General features: G+C 53.7%; 1 protein-coding gene across 1 annotated transcript; it reads right to left on the bottom strand.

The window, feature by feature from the left end:
* Nucleotides 1-258: 258 nt before the first annotated feature.
* Nucleotides 259-16308, bottom strand: NPR1 (natriuretic peptide receptor 1). Its single transcript, XM_049880562.1, has 22 exons — nt 15025-16308; nt 13934-14133; nt 13352-13465; nt 12828-12963; nt 11526-11617; nt 10681-10816; nt 10342-10426; nt 8751-8871; nt 8274-8348; nt 7887-7964; nt 7362-7466; nt 7031-7102; nt 6760-6916; nt 6306-6461; nt 5656-5824; nt 4805-4951; nt 4594-4717; nt 4366-4434; nt 3926-4100; nt 3617-3715; nt 1517-1608; nt 259-1341 (listed from the first exon to the last, which is right to left on the bottom strand). The coding sequence occupies exons 1-22, from the start codon at nt 15734-15736 to the stop codon at nt 1279-1281; spliced, it is 3177 nt and encodes a 1058-aa protein (XP_049736519.1). The 5' UTR covers nt 15737-16308; the 3' UTR covers nt 259-1278.
* Nucleotides 16309-17997: the final 1689 nt, after the last annotated feature.

The following is a 17997-nucleotide window of genomic DNA, read 5'->3' as shown; positions in this document are numbered from 1 at the left end:
AGCTCAAATATATCTACTATTGTGAGGATGGCACAGGACCAAGCAACATTTTCTTCTGTTATACACAGAGTCGCTATGAGTCAGAACTGACTCAATGGCACCTAACAACAACAACTAATACATTACTTACCCTTTTTTACTGGGTTGACGTTTGCGCTAATGGCGGCACCAAAGTAGTCATTGTATTCATCACTACCATACAGTAGTATGTCAGTAAACAACCAAACAAAAAAGTTTCTTTTATGAATGTCCTTGATAAAGCAGTAAAAATTATTAACATGTAATGGGTTTATTGTTATTTTAAATGAATTAATAAATGAGTATTGTTTTAATTTATAATATGGCAAATATCAATACATATGACCCACATAAACAAAAGCTCTTTGGGGGCCCTTCAGGTGGATAATCAGGTCCTGAGACCAAAAAGTTTCAGCACCACTGGGTAATTCATAGGCTATTACCTGTTGTTGTTGTTGTTGGGTGCCGTTGAGTTGGTTCTGACTCATAGCGACCCTACAAGCTGTTACACAGACTCCTCAAAATTGAGGGTGAACCACTGCCTTTTTCAGACACTGTATTCCCAACTTAAGAAGCATCTCTTATTTGAAGTAAAGAGTGGAGAACATGGCTGTGTTTTCCATCAACTCTCTGTCCCTCAAGAAGGGACATGGCTGCTGGGAGAAAAAGTTTAATGATCTCTGCTCACAGTAGAAGCAATGCATACAGGTCCCGCAGCCCCTCTGCTGCCCCATGTTCACCTCTGTACCACTGAATCCAGTGTTGAGTGGCGGGGAACAGGGGTGTTGGCGGCTCATGTGGGCTAGGCCCAGAAGTGGACTTCCACCCTACCACCCCATTCACTTATAGTCTCTTCTCGTATTCCTACTAAGGTGGATCTTCTCCCTCTGCATAAAAGTCACAGTGTATTAAGGTTAAGAGAGGCAGGCCCAGAGATGGGGAGGAGGATCCAGGAATCCGCATCCCAGCCTGGCCCAAAGCAGGGTGGAGAGCAGGTGTGTGTGCCTACGTGTATGCCACTGTACATGACTGTGTGCTTTGGTCCGGGCCTGTGAGCTCCAAGTTCTCCCCCACACCAGGCTTCTTTCAGAGACAGTATCTGTTATTGTTACTGGGGTCAGCACACCTGAGCTGTTCAAGCCATTTCTCTGATTCTTTGGCAATGGTGGGGCTGCCGTGGGCGAGGCTGAGGCCTGGCACCTCCCTTTCTCTTCTGGCACAGGGAAAAGGGTGGTGTGGAGGGCCAGGGGGAGAGGCAGGTCAGCCCCGGGTGCTACTCCCCCGCTCCCCCAGGAGCCAGTATGTTCGAACCTTGCCTTTGCCCTGTAGGGAAAAAGAGGAGGAGGTTGGGGCAGGGAGTGCCACAACCACTTTCTGAAATCAGATGAGAGGCCTAGGGATGGCAGTGGGGTTGGCTGCTTGAGAAGGGGCCAGGGGAAGGTCACCCAGGAGCCTCTGGGACCCCCAGGATGGAGAGAGCAGAGGCTTCCTTCTCTACCTTCATTTCTACATCCCCTCGAAGCTCCAGTTCAAAACCACCAAACTCTTCCAGGACAGCCTTGGTCTCAGAAGACAAATGGATCTTCAGGGCTGGGGAGGATAAGGGAGAAGAAGGGAAGGTGAGGGATGCAAGAGGAGATGAGAGCAGGAGAGGGGAAGCAGGAGAGACCAGGGACTGTGGGTGTAGAGAAATGTTCTCCCTCCTTGCTTTTGGCCCAGGGAAGCCTCCTACTTCAGAGTCTGGTTCAAGTCCCATCTTCTCCATGCGATATCACCTGATGGTCCTGCCATCCTGGCCTCTCCCTTAGAACTCTAGAGCTGTGCTGTTCAACATGGTAGCCACCAGTTACGAGTGGCCATTTAAATTCAAATTAATTAAAACTAAATACAACCAAAAATTTATTTCCTCAGTTGCACTTGCCACATTTCAAGTGATCAATAACCACATGTGACTTGTGGCTACCATACTGGACAGCACAGGTAATAGAACCTTTTCATCACTGCAGAAAGCTCTATTGGATACCGCTACTCTAGAGTGTTACCAGGCTCTAGAGAGACAATATAGTACAGTGGTTAATAACTCAGCCTTTGGATCCTGCTCTGCCTCAGTATGAATCCCAGCTCTGATATGTGCTTGCTGTAAAACCTTGGGTAAGTAATATAAACAACCTGTGCCTCATTTTCCTAAACTGTAGAATGATGATAGTGACAGTACCATCTCAAAGGCTGGCTGTGAGGATTAAATTTAATATCCATCTATTTAAACAGAATCTGGTACATAGGAAGGACTATGAAAGTGGTTGCTATCAGCATTATTTAATTCAACACCCTCATTTTATGGCTGAGAGAACTGAGGGGAGACTTCTTGTCCTGCATCGTTGAGTTAGATTCTGACTCATGGTGACCCCATGTCTTACAGAGTAGAATTGTTCCATAGGTTTTCTGGGCTGTAATTTTTATAGAAGCAAATCTACGGTGCTGCCGTGTGGGTTTGAACTACCAACCTTTTGGTTACCAGCTGAGTGCAAACCATTTGTACCATCAAGGGACTAGGTGAGGAGATCCACCCAAGCTGCTGAGGAAGTCAGCAATGGAGTGAGGCCCGGACTCAGGTGCCTAACTCCCAGCCAGTATTCCCCACAGGCCTCCCTCTAACCTCATGTGGCTACCACTCCTGGGACCTGCAACACTGATGCCTTGTTTTATTGCTGAATGATATCTGAGAATGTACGCCTTGTGGACTGGGCCTCAGTGAGATGCTCTCTCCTATACCCACAGCCCCAAACACAGTGCCGGGCAAGATCTGCTGACCAGAGCCCTCTGGGCTTCTAGGGCTGGCCCTTCTCCCACTGCAAGGCTTGAATGGGGTCCACATGGACTCCCCAGCTGGCTGTGGGTCTGGGTCATCATAGTATCCCAGGGCCTGGCACTCAGTGGTCACTCAATACAGGTTTACAGAATTGAATTGTGTTGAAGAGAACAAGATAGAAGAGAAACAGGAGGCACGGCAAAGGGAAGGGGTGGGAGCAAGCATTTCTTAGATACCTACTGTGTGCCAGGGGTTGTGCTAGGTTTCTTACAACCCTGAGATAGGCATCCCTTATGGAAAAATAGCTGAGGCTCAGAAAGATTGAATGACAAGTATGTGGTAAGCGTTTTCTATGGTTTTCTCACATAACCTCTATGAGGCAGACATTTTATTCCAGTTTTATACATCACTTGAGGAAAGCCCCGGCTCAGAGAGGTGTGGCAGATTGACACACAGCTAGCAATAACTGGCGGAGCCGAGATTCACACCCAAGTGGGCTGGCTGAAGCCCTCTTACCACACCAAGGAGGAAGCAGAGGGGCCCTGAAGGTGATTCCAGCTGGGAACTGTTAAAGCACTGGCCCAGAAATACTTTTTAATCGTTTGACAGGAGGGGGCAGGATGGACCCCGAATTTCTGATTAGGTTAAAGGCGAATGGCCTGGGTTGAACCACTCTGAGAAGACCTGGAAGGAGAGAGGGCTAGGAGGCAGAGCAGCGTAGGCCCAGGCTGAGGGGCGTTTCCCTTGGATCCCAGGGCCCTCCCTGACCCTCTAGGAGGGGCACTGTACCTTCCCCGTTAGACTCCATTCGTGAGGCCGTGTTGACCGTGTCCCCAAAGAGACAGTAACGGGGCATCTTCAGCCCCACCACGCCAGCACACACTGGGCCTGGGAGGAGAGAGCGGGGGAGTCAGCTAGGGTGGGAGGCATGAGAGGGGGTCAGAGGAAGGGAAGCACAGGGTGGGTCTCGGGCGCACCAGGAGAGGTGGGAGATGGGAGCTGGGGATGGCGGGAACTCTGCTGTGTGTGGGTGTGTGATGGGGGAGGACCGGGCTGGGCTGCAGCCACGGGGACGCCCTGTCTGCTTGGCTGCCTCACCTGTGTGGATGCCGATGCGCAAGCGCAGCTGCTCCTGGGGCCGGTGGCGGATGCGGAATGAGCGGACCGCGTCCAGCAGCGCCAGAGCCATGCGGGCCACCTCGCGGGCGTGCAGCCGCCCGTTCCTCACCGGGAGCCCAGACACCACCATGTAGGCATCGCCGATCGTCTCTACCTGCGGGGACGAGATCATGCAGGGCAGGAGGGCTGGAAATTTCTCCTCCTCGTGCGTCTGCCACATCTTGCGCACTGGCTGTCCTTGTGCCCCCGTCTGGCTGCCCATCCCCCATCCTAAGCTGTTCCTCCGCCTTTGCTTGGGTCTTACTATTTCTGCCCCGTGCTTGGTATCTTAAGACCCCATGTCATTCTGCCTGTCCCTCGCCTCTTTCTGACACTGTCTATGTCTGTCTGCCCCTTCTCATTCCTACTCCCACCCTCACCTTGTACACATCAAAGTTGTCAATGACGGCATCAAAGCAAGTGTACAGGTCATTGAGCAGGGTCACCACCTGGAAGGGAAAGGAAGCCAAGAGGGACAGGGAGTAAGGGACCCTACCTGCGGTCAGGTGGGAAAGACGGAACCAGAAGGCAAACCTGATTGGATGGAGATGCTAAGCCAAGCCATCCTGCCTACTCTGAGGCCTGGGGCTGAGGGGCCAGCTGCTTACCTGCATGGGCGTGCTCTCTGCTGACAGGGCTGTAAAGCCCACAATGTCACTGAAGTAGATGGTAACGCTGTCAAAGGCCTCGGCCTGGACCGTTTCCCCACGCTTCAGCTGCTCAGCCACGGAGCTGAGGGGTCAAGGATAGCGCAGGGGGAGGGTATGTGGTAGGGCAGGGACAGCGGCTGCAGGGGGCTCACCAGATGTGGGCACTCACTGAGGCAGAATCTGGTAGAGCAGGGCCTCGGCCTTGCGCTTCTCCTCCAGGTAGGCCTGCGTGCGCTCCTCCACCAGCTCCTCCAGGTTGTTGGCGTACTGCTCCATGCGGGACAGCAGGTTGTCCAGGATGTTGCTGCTGTTCTCTCTGAGGGGCGGGGGTGGCAATGCGGGTGTGAGGAGGAGCTGCACTCACAGGCTTCATATTAGCCCGCCCCAAGTACAGTGGGGTCAAGCAGGGTTGGGGCACAGAGGGACAGCGGTGGCAGGGCAAAAGTGTAGGGAGAAAATTCAATGCATCTCTGTGACCCAAGGGTCAGGCGTGAACCTCAGAAGTACTGAGTACTTTGTTCATCTTTGCTGAACATAAATGAGTTAGAAGGAGGTAGAGGAGGAAGAAAAGGATAGAGTGATGAACACGAGGCTGCCAAGGGGTGTGTTTGGAGAAACTGGGCCCCAATGGGGCACAGGAAAGGAAGATTAAAGGGCCTGGTGGGTGCTCCTGTGCAGGGCAGAGAGGCTGTAGGGTAGGAGTTGAGATCAAGTGTATGGCCCATTTACTCTGCACACCACTAAAAAAACAAGAGCCAGGGGGCAGGAGTGGGCGGGAAAGATGTGGGGTGGTGATGTTGGCGGATGGGAGGGGTATGAAAGGTAGGGGACCGTGGGGATAGCTGTGTCATACAGTAATCACAAAGGTGAATTTGAAGCTGTGGTGGGCTGCAGTAGGCATGTATGGGGGACTATGAGGGGGCTCACTCTGCCACTGCAGGGAGAAGACTTAAGTGTGGGGTATATGTTGGCTGTGAGACTTCGGGGAGGCTGGGGAGGTCCACGACTAACGCTGGCCACCTGTTCAACTTGCGCAGCAGCAGACGGATCTGCTGGAAGGGCGGCCGCTCCTGTGGGTCCTCGGCCCAGCACCGCTGCATCAGCTGCCCCAGCTCCTCCAGGTGACTCTGCAGGGCCAGGGAGGGCCGGAAGGGGGGCTGCTCACCCCGAGTCACACGCTCGATGATCTCTGTATTGGGGGGGAGGGGTTGGCCAAGGGCCTATAGAGAGACTGAGGGCAACCAGCAGGGGCCAGGTGGGGAAGTCCAGGCCCAGGGCATGGGGTGGGGAGCTGGACAGGGAAGTGGACTAGTCAATTTGTCAGAGTTATTGGCAGCAGTGGTCAAAGGATGGGGCTGAGTCCCATTCCAGAGGGAAGTTTGGCAGGGGTTTCCAAGGGGAGTCCCTGGGTAACACAAATGGTTAAGAGCTCATCTACTGGTCAAAAGGTTGACAGTTCAAACCCACCCAGCAGCACCTCTAGAGACAGGCCTGGTGATCTGCTCCCAAAAAGTCACAGCCTTGAAAACCCTCTGCAGCAGTTCTACTCTGTACACATGGGGTCACTATGAGTCAGAATCAACTCAATGCAACTAACAACAACAGCTCTCTTTCAGGCTGGGGTTAGTTGAGATTATGGCGGGGGTAGGGAGGTAGTGTGGTCCTCTCACCTTTAGGGCTGAGGTCCAAGCCTTCCACATGGAAGACCCCACTCCTCAGGGCAATCTCCTGAAGGATGATCCCAAAGCTGTACACGTCACCAGCCTGGGAGCCCCGGGCAGGGGGTGAAGCCATTCGAAGGAGCTCAGGAGCTGTCCACAACTTTTCTGCAGGCCAGAGATTAGGAGTTACCTCTAGCTGTAGGGTCCCAGAGCTAAGGGATGAGGAAGGGGGAAACAAGACCTAGACGAGGTAGCCAGGACTGATCTGGAGATATCACACATAATGTTAGAGCTTAAGAGGCCTGAGAGCCCACTTGGTCTGACCTCCCTTTTTTTTTTTTACTGATGACAGATTAAGCCTGGAGTCAGAGAATGAGTGCCCAAGCCCATCAGAGGCCAGGCCTCAGTCCCTCCACTGAGCTGCACTGGGGGCTGGTGTTAGGGGTCAAGAGTTGGGGCTCACTGGCATAGAGGGTGTGTCCTTGCTCTGGATCCGAGTCCCTGAAGCTCTCCAGCCCGTAGTCAGTGATCTTGAGCACAAAGCGCCCATCTACCACGCAGTTGGATGACTTGAGGTTCCCATGGGAGCAAATGGCCCCATTGTGTAGGAACAGCATACCCTGGGAAATTTGGGGAGGCAGAGGTCTTGGGCATGAGTGGGCCCTACAACCATGGCATGAGGAGAAGCATGCTTGGCCCCTCCCTACACCTCCAATGGGCTATTCTGGGCCTACCTTGACAATGTCATTGGTGAGAGAGTACCGGAACATCCAGTCCAGGGTGATGCTCTCGTTCTCCAGAATGTCCTGCTGGGGCAGCAGGAGTCAGACCTGCACCCTGAAGATTCCCCAGGGAGTGGGAGGAGGGTGCAGGGGTCCTACTGACAAACTGGCAGAACAGGACAAAACTTCGGACTTACTCTAGTGCCACTGCCCTCCTCCCAATCCCAGCTTACAGAGAAGTCAAGGTCAGAAGGAGGGAGACACTTGCCTGGGGTCATATGGCCAGTCAGGGGCAGAACCAGGGCTAGAACCCAGGCTTCCTGACACCCCCTGTCCTCCTCACCTGCAGACTCCCACGGGGACAGTACTCTGTGAGGATGCAGATGTTGGGGGGGTCAGTGCAGGCACCCACAAACCTGGTCAGGTGTTCATTTTGCACATCTCGCATCTGCAGGTAGGAGCCAGTATCAGGAGCCTAACAGGGACCTCATTCCTTACCAAGTTACCCTCTGTTCTCAGGAGTCCCCACTCCTTAACTCCCTATTCATTTTCTGCAGACATCTCCCAGACCCTCCTTGATGGTTCCTACCCATGTTCTTTAGTCCACCCGCCCCGAAGTCTGCTGGCTATTTCCTCCTTCCGAAGCCCTCCACCCCCAGGGGCCCCCTCAAGGGCCTTCCTCCAGGATACCTGCAGTAATCCCTTCTCCCTTCTTTGACCCCCTCACTCCCACCTACAGTATGCAAAGGCCACATCAGGGGCACAGCCCCTGCCCTCTCCCTGTGGTCCTATAACCAGTTATGTGGCGGACTTCCCTTGTGTCCCCAAGGACCCTCTCCCAGGTTGCTGCCTCACTCCCCCATATTACATGCTTCAGTTCAAACAGGACGTTTCTTGTCAGCTCGATGCGTTTACGGTTCACACGTTTCACAGCCACGAGGTTGCCCTGGGCCAGGAATGGAGACTTATTGTGAGGAGCATGGCCCGGTGCCCTGAGAACTCCAGCAGCTCAGGACAGCTCACCCCACCCATGGGACCCTCCATTGCTCCCAACAGCCCACGCCTGAGGCCCCCAACTGCTTTCTGACATCTAATTTCTGCTTCCAGGGTCCCCAACTACTCGACAGCCCACCCTTGAGAATCTCAGCTGCTCCCTGATGGTATACTTCTGCCCCTAGGGGACCTGTCCCCAGCCCTCCCTCAAAGCATACCCTTGTGTCATTCCCCAGGATCAATGATCTTTCCCCAGGCCCACCTTGTAATATGCGGTCTTGGCGAAGACTTGGAACTGGCCCTCTGTGGTTAGCAGGGAGCCATAATTGGAGCCTCTCTGAAGAGAAGGAGGGAGGGGGGAAGGTCAGCCCATGGGCACCACCATGGGCCCACTCTCCATCCTGGCTGCTTGAGCTCCGTCTTTACCACTCAGTCCTATCTTTGCGGCACCCTCCTTTGCATTCCACATTATGAAATCCTTTCCCCATTTATTTGTTTTTTTCATGTGTTTCCACATATACTTTCTTCTTTGAACTTTGAGGTCAAGAGCCCCGTGAGGGAGGCTCTGGGGTACAATCATCCCTCTGAAACAGTCTCAGAGAGGGAATGTGACTCACCCAAGGTCACACAGCAAGTGAAGGCAGAGCTGGGACTAGAACCCCACTCTCTACCCAGTATGCACTGCCTCCTGTACTCAGCTCCTTCGTATACTCCTCCCTACTCACAGCTGCGTTCTTACCCCACTCAGAGTCAGCCGGCTGCCTGCGCTCCGCAGGTGCCGCTCAAGGCTACTGGGTTGCACGTCTTCCCAGCGCACCCGCCATAGCTCTGAGGCCAGCTCCTTCTCCAGCTGCAGCTTCCTGGGGATATGAAGCCTGCCTCTGAGCCCATGTCTGAGTCCCTGACCCAGGTCACAGTGCTCAGCAGCCTTGCCTCAGAGCCCTGGCCCCCACCGCATGTACTAACAGAGAGCCCACTGCTTACGCTAAGAGACCAATGTTATTATTAGTTGTTGAGTCAGCTCTGACTCATGGTGACCCCATTTATAACAGAATGAAACAATACCAGGTCCTGTGCCATCTTCATAATCATTGGTATGCTTGAGTCCATTGTAGCAACCACTGTGTACTTGGAGTACCTTCCAACCTAGGGGGCTCATCTTCCAGCACTACATCAGATAATATTCTGCTGTGATCTATAGGGTTTTCATTGGCTAAGTTTTGGAAGTAGATTGTGAGGGCTTTCCTAGTCTGTTTTTTTCTGGAAGCTCCGCTGAAACCTGTTCACCACAGGTGACCCTGCTGGTGTTTGAAATACCGGTGGCATAGTACCCAGCGTCACAGCAACACACAAACCACCACAGTACAACAAACTGACAGGTGATAAAAAAACTGTAGGAGAATTATATCCTCTGGGCTGAGAATCAGGGAGTTTGGCTGAAATTCTGCCTCACTGTGACCTCGGAGCAGTCATTTCATTTCTCTGAGTCTCAATGTCCTGATTTGGAATTTGTGGACCTCAATATATATTTCAAAGCATTGTTATAAGAATGAAAGAAATATCATGTGTGGAAGTGCCTGGCACATAGTATACGCTCAACCAGCATTGATTTTCTTTCTTCCTTCTAGCTTGTCTGTATTGTTAACGTCTATACTTTTGTCTTTTGCCTCCCACTGGACGGCAGGACTGGAAACCCTGGTGGTGTAGTAGTTAAGTATTACGGCTGCTAACCAAAAGGTCGGCAGTTTGAATCCACCAAGCGCTCCTTGGAAACCATACGGGACAGTTCTACTCTGACCTATAGGGTCACTATGAGTCGCAATCGACTGGATGGCAATGAGGTGGTTTGAAAGGCAGGACTAGGGCTTATTCATCACTCTCTCCTCCACTCTGGGTTCAGCATCTGCTAGAATCATCATCCCTGCTCAGCTAATATGGTCCCAACCCCAAAGGTTTTGAACCATTGCTTCCTAACTGACCTGTAGGAGTAGGAAGGGAAGATAAACCAGCAGGCAGACCAGAATCCACCGCCTACAATGCCACTCTCCCCACTCCTCTGCTCCTTCTTGGATTTCCCCAGACTGTCTCTGGACACTCCTATCCCTGTCCCCTCCCTCCTCCCACTCTGTATCCCTTCCTTCTTTCTTCCCTGTATCATGAGGCTTTTTAGTCTTTTTTCTCTCCGCTTTTTCCTCTGCTTTCCCCTGCTGTTCTTCCTCCTCCCTTCCATCACCACCACCTCCCATTTCCCTCTGGGTCCCTGCCACCTCTGCTGCTACTGGCTCCCCAGGTCTGCCCAGCCTCGGTTCACCACCCATTCCAAGGCTCACCTGTATATGAAGAAAGAGACAATCAGAATGCTGAGCAGGGAGAGGCTGCCCACCAAAGCAAGTACCTCCAGGGTGGAGAAGTGGTCTACAGGCGAGAATCCAAGTGGCGGCAAGAGAGATTTGGGGGAGATTTTGGTTAGATAGAAGGAGGAAGAAACTTCTCATAGTCAATTGGTGAACTGGGATGATGGGTGAAGGGCAAAAAAAGGCAGAGGCAGTCTCTTTCTCCAGAAAACCCTCAGGGTGGGAGAAGAGCACCTATTTGGCTCCCCTGGGAGTAGGGGCAGGGTACAGCAGCTCCAGAATGGAGGCCTGGAAGGTGGGGGTGGGGATAATCACCTTGGTTGCAGGCAGGGTCCTTATTGTCAAAACCGCATTTGGGGATGTCAGGAGGAGGATACCCCAGGGGCCAGTTCAGTTTGCGCCCTGATACGGCCACCAGCTCTTGGGAAGTCCCATTGTAGTTCAGTACAACCTATAGGGGGGCAGGAGTGGTGGATGGGCAAGGGCCTGGGTGAGGCCACCTGTCCAGTGCCTCCTACTTACCCCATCTCCACTTCAAGGGCATATATCTGGCCGACGGCCATTTACCAAGCCCCTGCTGTAACTTTACACAGAGACCTCATACCCACCCACTAAAAACCCACTGCCTTCGACCCATACCCATGCCCCTCATTATCAAGTGTAAAGGCTTGAAAACTGCTCAAGGGCTTTATAAAGAAAACTCCATCCCTGTACTCAAGGAGTTCACAATCTTGGGTTGAAGCACTTAGAAAACAGGGAAAATCAGTATACTCCTCAGTCCACATTCCCAGGCCTAATCCACGTTCCTCTCCTCTTGGAAGCCTTCCCTGGATCTTCTAACCCTTGGTGCCTTCGTGTTCCCAACTGCACTTGCAGGGTCTGCCTGTGTATGCTGGCAGGGGGACCTGCTGACCTTATGAGACAGGGAACTTCCTGAGGGCAGGGCTGTGTCTGCTCCTCAGACATGAGGGTCCCCAAGGGAAGGGCCTGTGAGTGCCTGTCTTCTGGTTGGTCTCCCAGCCTGGAGTTCCATCTCTTTTATCCAAGGCTCTCCCTAAGTGACTTCAGAGTAAACAGATACCCTGGCAGGGCTATGGGAGGAGGTAGGAAGGCAAAATGCCATTCCAAGTTGGCACTATGTCCCAAGGGCACAAACTTACCCTGAAGACGCCAGTCTCAGGATCCATATCCCAGAGGGAGAAGTCGGTCTCCCGATCTCCGTTGCTGTCAATTTTCAGGTATCCTGTCACACCTGGGGACATGGGGGAAGATGGCTGTGTTCTGACACTGGGAGGTTGGAAGAGAATGGGGGAAAATAACAGCCCCACATGACAGGGAGATTTTTCTACTTATAAGATCTGTCCCCTCATCTCTCCACTCCCTGATCTTCCTCTGTCTTGTCCCCCAAACATATATATGTGGTGAACAATAATAAAAGGGACAGCTGTTTCAGCAGCAGGAATGACTGAGGTTGGGCACTTAGGGGGATTTCTTTCTATTTTTTTAATTGTGCTTTATATGAAGGTTTACAGAGCAAATTAGTTTTTCATTAAACAATTAATACACATATTGTTTTGTGACATTGGTTGCCAACCCCACAATGTGTCAACACTCTCCCCTTCTCAACCTTGGGTCCCCCATTATCAGCTTTCCTGTCCCCTCCTGCCTGTCTAATCTTTGGCTGAAGGGTGAACCTCAGGCGTGACTTCATTACTGAGCTAAAAGGGTATCTGGGGCCATACTCTTGGGGTTTCTCTAGTCTCTGTCAGACCAGTAAGTCTGGTCTTTTTTTTGGTGAGTTAGAATTTTGTTCTACATTTTTCTCCAGCTCTGTCCGGGACCCTCTATTGTAATCCCTGTCAGAGCAGTCAGTGGTAGTAATTGGGCACCATCTAGTTGTGCTGGACTCAGTCTCGTGGAGTCTGTGATAGTTGTGGTCCGTTAGTCCTTTGGACTAATCTTTCCCTTGTGTCTTGGGTTTTCTTCACTCTCCCTTGTTCCAGATGGGGTGAGACCAGTGGAATATCTTAGATGGCCGCTCAAGCTTTTAAGACCCCCGACTCTACTTGCCAGAGTAGGATGTAGAACATTTTCTTTATAAACCGTGTTCTGCCAATTGAGCTAGACATTCCCCAAGATCACAGTCCTCACAGCCCTCAGCCCAGCAGTTCAGTCCCTCAGGGAGTTTGGGTGTGTCTACGGAGCTTCCATGACATTGCCTTGGACAAGTTGTGCTGGCTTCCCCAGTATTGTGTACTGTCTTACCCTTTACCAAAGTTACCACTTATCTACTGTCTTTTTGGGGAGATTTCTCACTGGGCCTAGTGCAGACAAGGGAAGGAGGGCATGAAGGAAGCTGTGGAAGTTCTTCATATTATAGGTGAGGGAAAAAGACCGGCGTTCGTGAGTGACTACGCACTGCTTTCTCCAGGGGCCCATCTCTAGCCACCTGCACCTCTCACCTTGGAAGCTTTGGTTCCACATTCTCTGAACAATGCCCTCCCCATCAGTGACAGTCCCGCCATATGCCAGAGTCTCTGTCACTGCCTGGACATAGAGGAGGAGCCCATCATGGAAGGATGCTGGGATGATGTTCACCTGTAAGGCAAACAGAGCTTGACTGGGGTCAAGTGTATGGTGGGCACAGGGCTGGAGCTGGGCACTGAGGCAGAGGGAACTGGGGGAACCAAGAATTTGGAAGAGGATGGGATAAAATAACACCCTCACGTGAAAGAGAGAGTTACTACTTGTAAGACGGCTTCACTTCTGAGGAGGGTCCCCATTTTACTGATGAAGACCAGAGTTTCATAGAGGTTGAACAGCTTGCCAGTATCCCCCTCCATCATCAGGAGAGACACAGAAACAATGGGAAGGGAGAGAAGGGAGACCTGGGACCAGTGAGATGGCAGAGAAGACAGGATGGAGACCGGCAGATGGGGCTGGGGGTTCATGCCAGGAGGGTCCCAGGACAGGGGACCCCTCCTACCAGGCCATCTTCCATGGTAAAGTTGAACTGCTCACGGGCCAAGTGTTTTAGCTGCTTCAGGAATTCCAGGTACTCAGGATTATCCGGCTGTTTGTATGTAATGATCTTGGCAGCCTGAGGAAATGGACAGTGGAGAGGGCAGAGCTGGGAGAAGATTCCAGACCTCCTAGGATCCTGGGGTCCCAGCTACCTGGGAACCTACCTCGCAGAGTTGTATGTCTGCTCAGCTCAAGGTAAAACTGGCCCCTAAGTTTTGCATGAGGTGGTGTGTGCCTCAAAGCCAGAGGTCCAGTGGAATGGAACAGCTTCTCCAAGTGCTGTCCAGTCTGTGGGACTTTGACGTCCTCCCACCTCAAGTCCATTCTCCTATCTTTTTCACCTCCAGGTGCTCAACCCCACCCCCACTCCAGTTCTCTGTACCCTTCTCCCCCCAGCCCCCTTGCCCTTCACCATGTAGCTCCCTGTGAACATTAAGAACGTCTTTCTTGGAATCCTTTCAGACCCTGAGGGGACCCAGTGCCCAGAGGCGACATGCCACGAGGGCAGAGTCCCACAGCCTGGGCTTCCAACCTGGGCACTCACCTGAAAGGCCTGATGGGCACTGACATCCTGACCATCCCCTCTCTCCCAGGGCCTTTGGGGAGCAGGGCCGTGTGCACCTTGCAGGCTTTGCCCAAAAAGATCCAGATGGAAGAAAACATAGTCCTCCCCACTCAGGCCAGCTTCCAGGGCTAGGAGCATCAGGGTTCTGAAGGCATCTGGGGAGCTGCAGATGTAGATAACTGGGGGAGAAGGGGGAGTCAGGGAGAGAGAGGCCTAGGCCCTGGGGGAGTGGGACAGGGAAGACACCAGGGAGGAAAACTGGGACACCCAGAGAAGGAAGCTCAGAGATGAGGACATGAGAGACCCTGGGGACTGACTCCCTGTGGGCGTTAAGTGGCAACTCCTGGCTCAGTCCAGGCTGTGGCAGGAGAAAAATGAAGGGTGGAGAGAAGAGGCAGACAGGGTGGAAGGGTGGAAAGATCAGAGCATAAGGGAGAGGCGAGAGTGGAGAAGCTGAAGATGGGGAAGGTGGGGCCAGGAGAGGTGGGAGAGGGAGAGGAGGAGCCAGCTGGAGAAGGGACTAGGAGAGGAGCCCTAGTGGGGGAGCAATGGCAGGAGGGGATGGAGGAAGGGAGAATGCTGTAAGAGACAGAAAATGGGGGAGAAAAAAAGGAATGGGAACTAAGCCAGGTGTCTACTAAGTGCCAGGGTGACGCAGATCATTTTCTCGCTCGGTTTACTCAGCTACCAACATTAAGATTGGCAGTTTGAACCCACCGACCTGTGCCATGACAAAAGGCCTGGCGATCTGCTTCCGTAAAAGATTATAGCCTAGAAAACCCTATGGAGCTCAGTTCTGCTTTGTAACACATGGGGTCACTATGAGTCGGAATTGACTGACAGCAATGGGTTAACGCCAAAGGAACCCGGTGGGATAGAGGTGGGAGAGGTGGAGGTGACTGGGAGGTGAGAAGAGAGAAGGGTCCAGGGAGCCTGGGACGAGAGCGAAGAGCCATTGGGACAAGAAAGAAGACTGGCCCAGAGGAGCGAAAGGAATCCCTAAGCCTACATCGAGTTAAAAAAGATGGCCCCGGGGCAAAGCGGCGGGGCTGGGTGTGCCCGCCACTCACCTCTGCTCTTTCTCCGCACGGTCTGCAGCAGCGGGGCGTAGCGGTCGCGGTCATTCTCGGCGAACTCCAGGTGGTCCACCGTGATGTTGAGGTGGTCGCGGACCCGCATGTACAGCCCCTCCACGACAAAGAAGCAGGGTTGGTCGTCGCCCGGCCGGTAGGCGTAGAGCACGAGCGCCTGGCGTTCCCAGCCCAGCCGTCGGTGCAGCGCCGCCACAAAGTCACCCAGCTTGGCGTGGCTGGGCCCCGAACGGGTAGTCAGTGCGTACTCGTCCTTGTTCCCGAAGCCCAGAGCCGCGGCGCCGGCGGTCAGCAGCGGCACCCGCCAGTGCGCGGTGAAGCGCCCCACAGGGGCGGCCGCGTACACGCAGCCCGGGCCCAGGAACACCGCGGGGTTGTGCTCCCACTTGAGGTCCACGGCGGCCAGGGGTGCGGCCGTGTCCGAGCAGGCGCCCAGCGCGTTCTCGCTGCTGCCCAGCACCGTGCGGACCGTCCAGCCGGGCAGCAAGTCGGGCCGCGCCTTCACCCGGGTTAGGGCCAGCTCCACGGCCGGCCCCACGCGCGCCCACGACCACGGGTACGAGGTGTTGGCCAGCGGCAGCACCACAGCCACCGTCAGGTTGCCGGCGTGGGTGCCCCGGAGCAGCAGCAGTGGCGGCAGGAGCAGGAGCAGGGGCAGACGGGCGCCCACGGGGAGCCCGGGGCCGGGCATGGCCTCAGCGGGCACCAAGGCGGGCGAGCGCTCCCACCATGGCCTCTTTGGTCCGCTGTGGCTCAGCGGCTAGTCCCGGCACCCGGCGCGCCCCTGCAGGAGGGAGGAGGAGCGGGGCGGGGGCCCTCACCCCGGGCACGCTGCCGCCTCCGGCTGCGACAGTCAGGGCCAGGAGCGCGAGGGCGCGCGACGGGCGGGCGTGCCCCGTGGCGCGCGGAGGGCGCAGCAGAGCAGGTGGGCGCGGGAACCAGAGCGCCCGAGCCGGGAGGATCTGAGTGTGAGCGTGAGCGTGTGCGTGTGCGTGTGTGTGTGTGAGAGAGAGAGAGAGGGTAGGAACGAACTAGAGAACGAGCGCTCTGGGGAGGCTAGGAGAGGGCGCGAGGGAGGGAAGGAGCAGGAGTGTGTTCGTATGCGTGCGTGATGCCTGCCCCAGGGAGTGTGCCAGAAGGGGTGTCCGGCCGGCTCAAGTCTCCTGCTGTCCGGTGGGGACTGAGGAGGACCCGAGCCAAGCTCCGAACCCTCCCCTCCAGGCCGCTTCCCCTCCCAGGCTTGGTGACAGAAGAGCCAATCCTGGATCTTTAACTCCTTCCTCCCGGTCGCGAAGTCTCCGGCTCCCTTCACCCTCCCACAGCCCGCGGCTTTTGTCTTAGACCCATTTTCCTCTTCTCGGCAGGACAACCTTTTCCTCCTCAGAAAGGGGCGCCCGCAGAAGGGGCTCCCTCGCGAGGATGGGAAGGAGCGCTGAATTGAGATGTGTGTGGGAGCAGCCGAGGGCCCTGCACCCACCTTGTTTTACCCCTCCCACCTGGTTCCATCTGGGGAAGAGGGAAAGATATGCTAGTTTGGGAACCTGGCAGAAAAAGGTGTGAGTGTGTGGCTGTGTGTGGCTGGGGGTGGGGCGAGAGGGCGACGGGTTTCTAGAAAAGGCGTTAAAGTAGAAAGCGAGCCCAGAGTCCCGGTTACCCAGTCCATCTATGGTTCCCCGCCCCTTTCCTCCCCACAGCTTTCTAGATTGAGTGGATTAGCCGAGAAAATGTACCAAGTGGGAGGACAGAGTTAACTCTTTAGTTCCCAAAAGGTTGAAAGAAGTTGGTTTTTCGGGTGGGTGGGTGGGTGGGAAGGTGTGACCTCAGGGCCGCTTCCGGAAAGTGGATGTGTTTGCTCTGTGTTGTAGAAGATTGCTAAAATGCGATCTGCGGCGGTGGGAGAAGGCGTTAGAAATGACCTGTGGAGGTGTCAATTGGGAAGAACAATTTGGGGCATTGGACGGTTGGGCAGCTGGTCCAGACCTCCGTGGAGTCAGTCTGCCCTCTAATGGTCAGTGGAAGTCATTGACGGTATTGCGTCGCTAACCCCCCAATCCTGCGCGTAGGCAGGACAGATCAAACTTCATCGATTCAGCGCACATTGCCAAAGGACCGACTATGGTTCAAGCGCCCGGCTTGATGCGTGTATATAGTCCGTGCCTTTGAGGAGCTCTGTTTGGGACAAATAGCGCAATACAATATGGTTAAGCACTACAACAGAGAGATGGATAAATTGCTAAGATGCCCACATTTAAAGCATAAAAACCCAAACCCGTTGCCGTCGATTCGATTCGGACTCACAGTGACCCTGTAGGACAGATTGGAACAGCTCCACAGTTTCCAAGGAGCAGCTGGTGGATCCGAACTGCCGACCTTTTGGTTAGCAGCCAAAGGCTTACCTATTGCACCACAGAGTGCTCAGATAAGAGCTATGAATTCTGCCTGGATTGGGGATCAGGAAAATTTACAAATAATTCGACAAGAATTGAAGGTTAAGAAAGCTATTCTGTGCAGAGAGAACAGAATACTGAAGTATCGTTCCTATATACGGAATTCTAGGAGAATTTTGAATATTGTTATGGTCTAGAGCGGAGGTTGCAAATGGCGCTCACGGGCCAAATTCAGATGGCAGGCATGTTTTGTTTGGCCTTCACTCTCTACCTATATTTTATTTCATTTCCCGCATTAAAAAATTAGCAGACGACACGTAAACATCTCAATTTCTGGCTTTTCTTGAAATATCGGAGGAGCAGGCAATATCGGTCCTGCAGCCCCCATAATCAATCAACTGGAACAAATTACTCCTCAGCTCCTTTGGATGAGCCTAGTTCATCCAAGTTCCTACCCTGCTTCACTCATTCACATCACCTGCCTAGTCATGGTAGGAGTTGTTTTCAGACTGACCTAGCACGTAAGGTGTTTGCACACGGGAATGACTGAGGAGGAGAAGCTGCT

Source organism: Elephas maximus, chromosome 3 (assembly GCF_024166365.1).
Source record: "Elephas maximus indicus isolate mEleMax1 chromosome 3, mEleMax1 primary haplotype, whole genome shotgun sequence".
Taxonomy (NCBI): domain Eukaryota; kingdom Metazoa; phylum Chordata; class Mammalia; order Proboscidea; family Elephantidae; genus Elephas; species Elephas maximus.
The sequence above is the reverse complement of the archived record's forward strand: the minus strand, read 5'-3'. Positions and strand labels throughout refer to the sequence as shown.

What these genes read in the sequence shown, in the direction of transcription:
- NPR1 (XM_049880562.1), bottom strand. Translation starts at nt 15,736, where the DNA reads ATGCCCGGCCCCGGGCTCCCCGTGGGCGCCCGTCTGCCCCTGCTCCTG. An exon ending in CAGAGAGCACGCCCATGCAG is followed by an intron (nt 4,435 to 4,593) that starts GTAAGCAGCTGG and finishes TTTCCCTTCCAG; the next exon opens with GTGGTGACCCTGCTCAATGA. An exon ending in GCGCATCGGCATCCACACAG is followed by an intron (nt 3,716 to 3,925) that starts GTGAGGCAGCCA and finishes CTCTCCTCCCAG; the next exon opens with GCCCAGTGTGTGCTGGCGTG.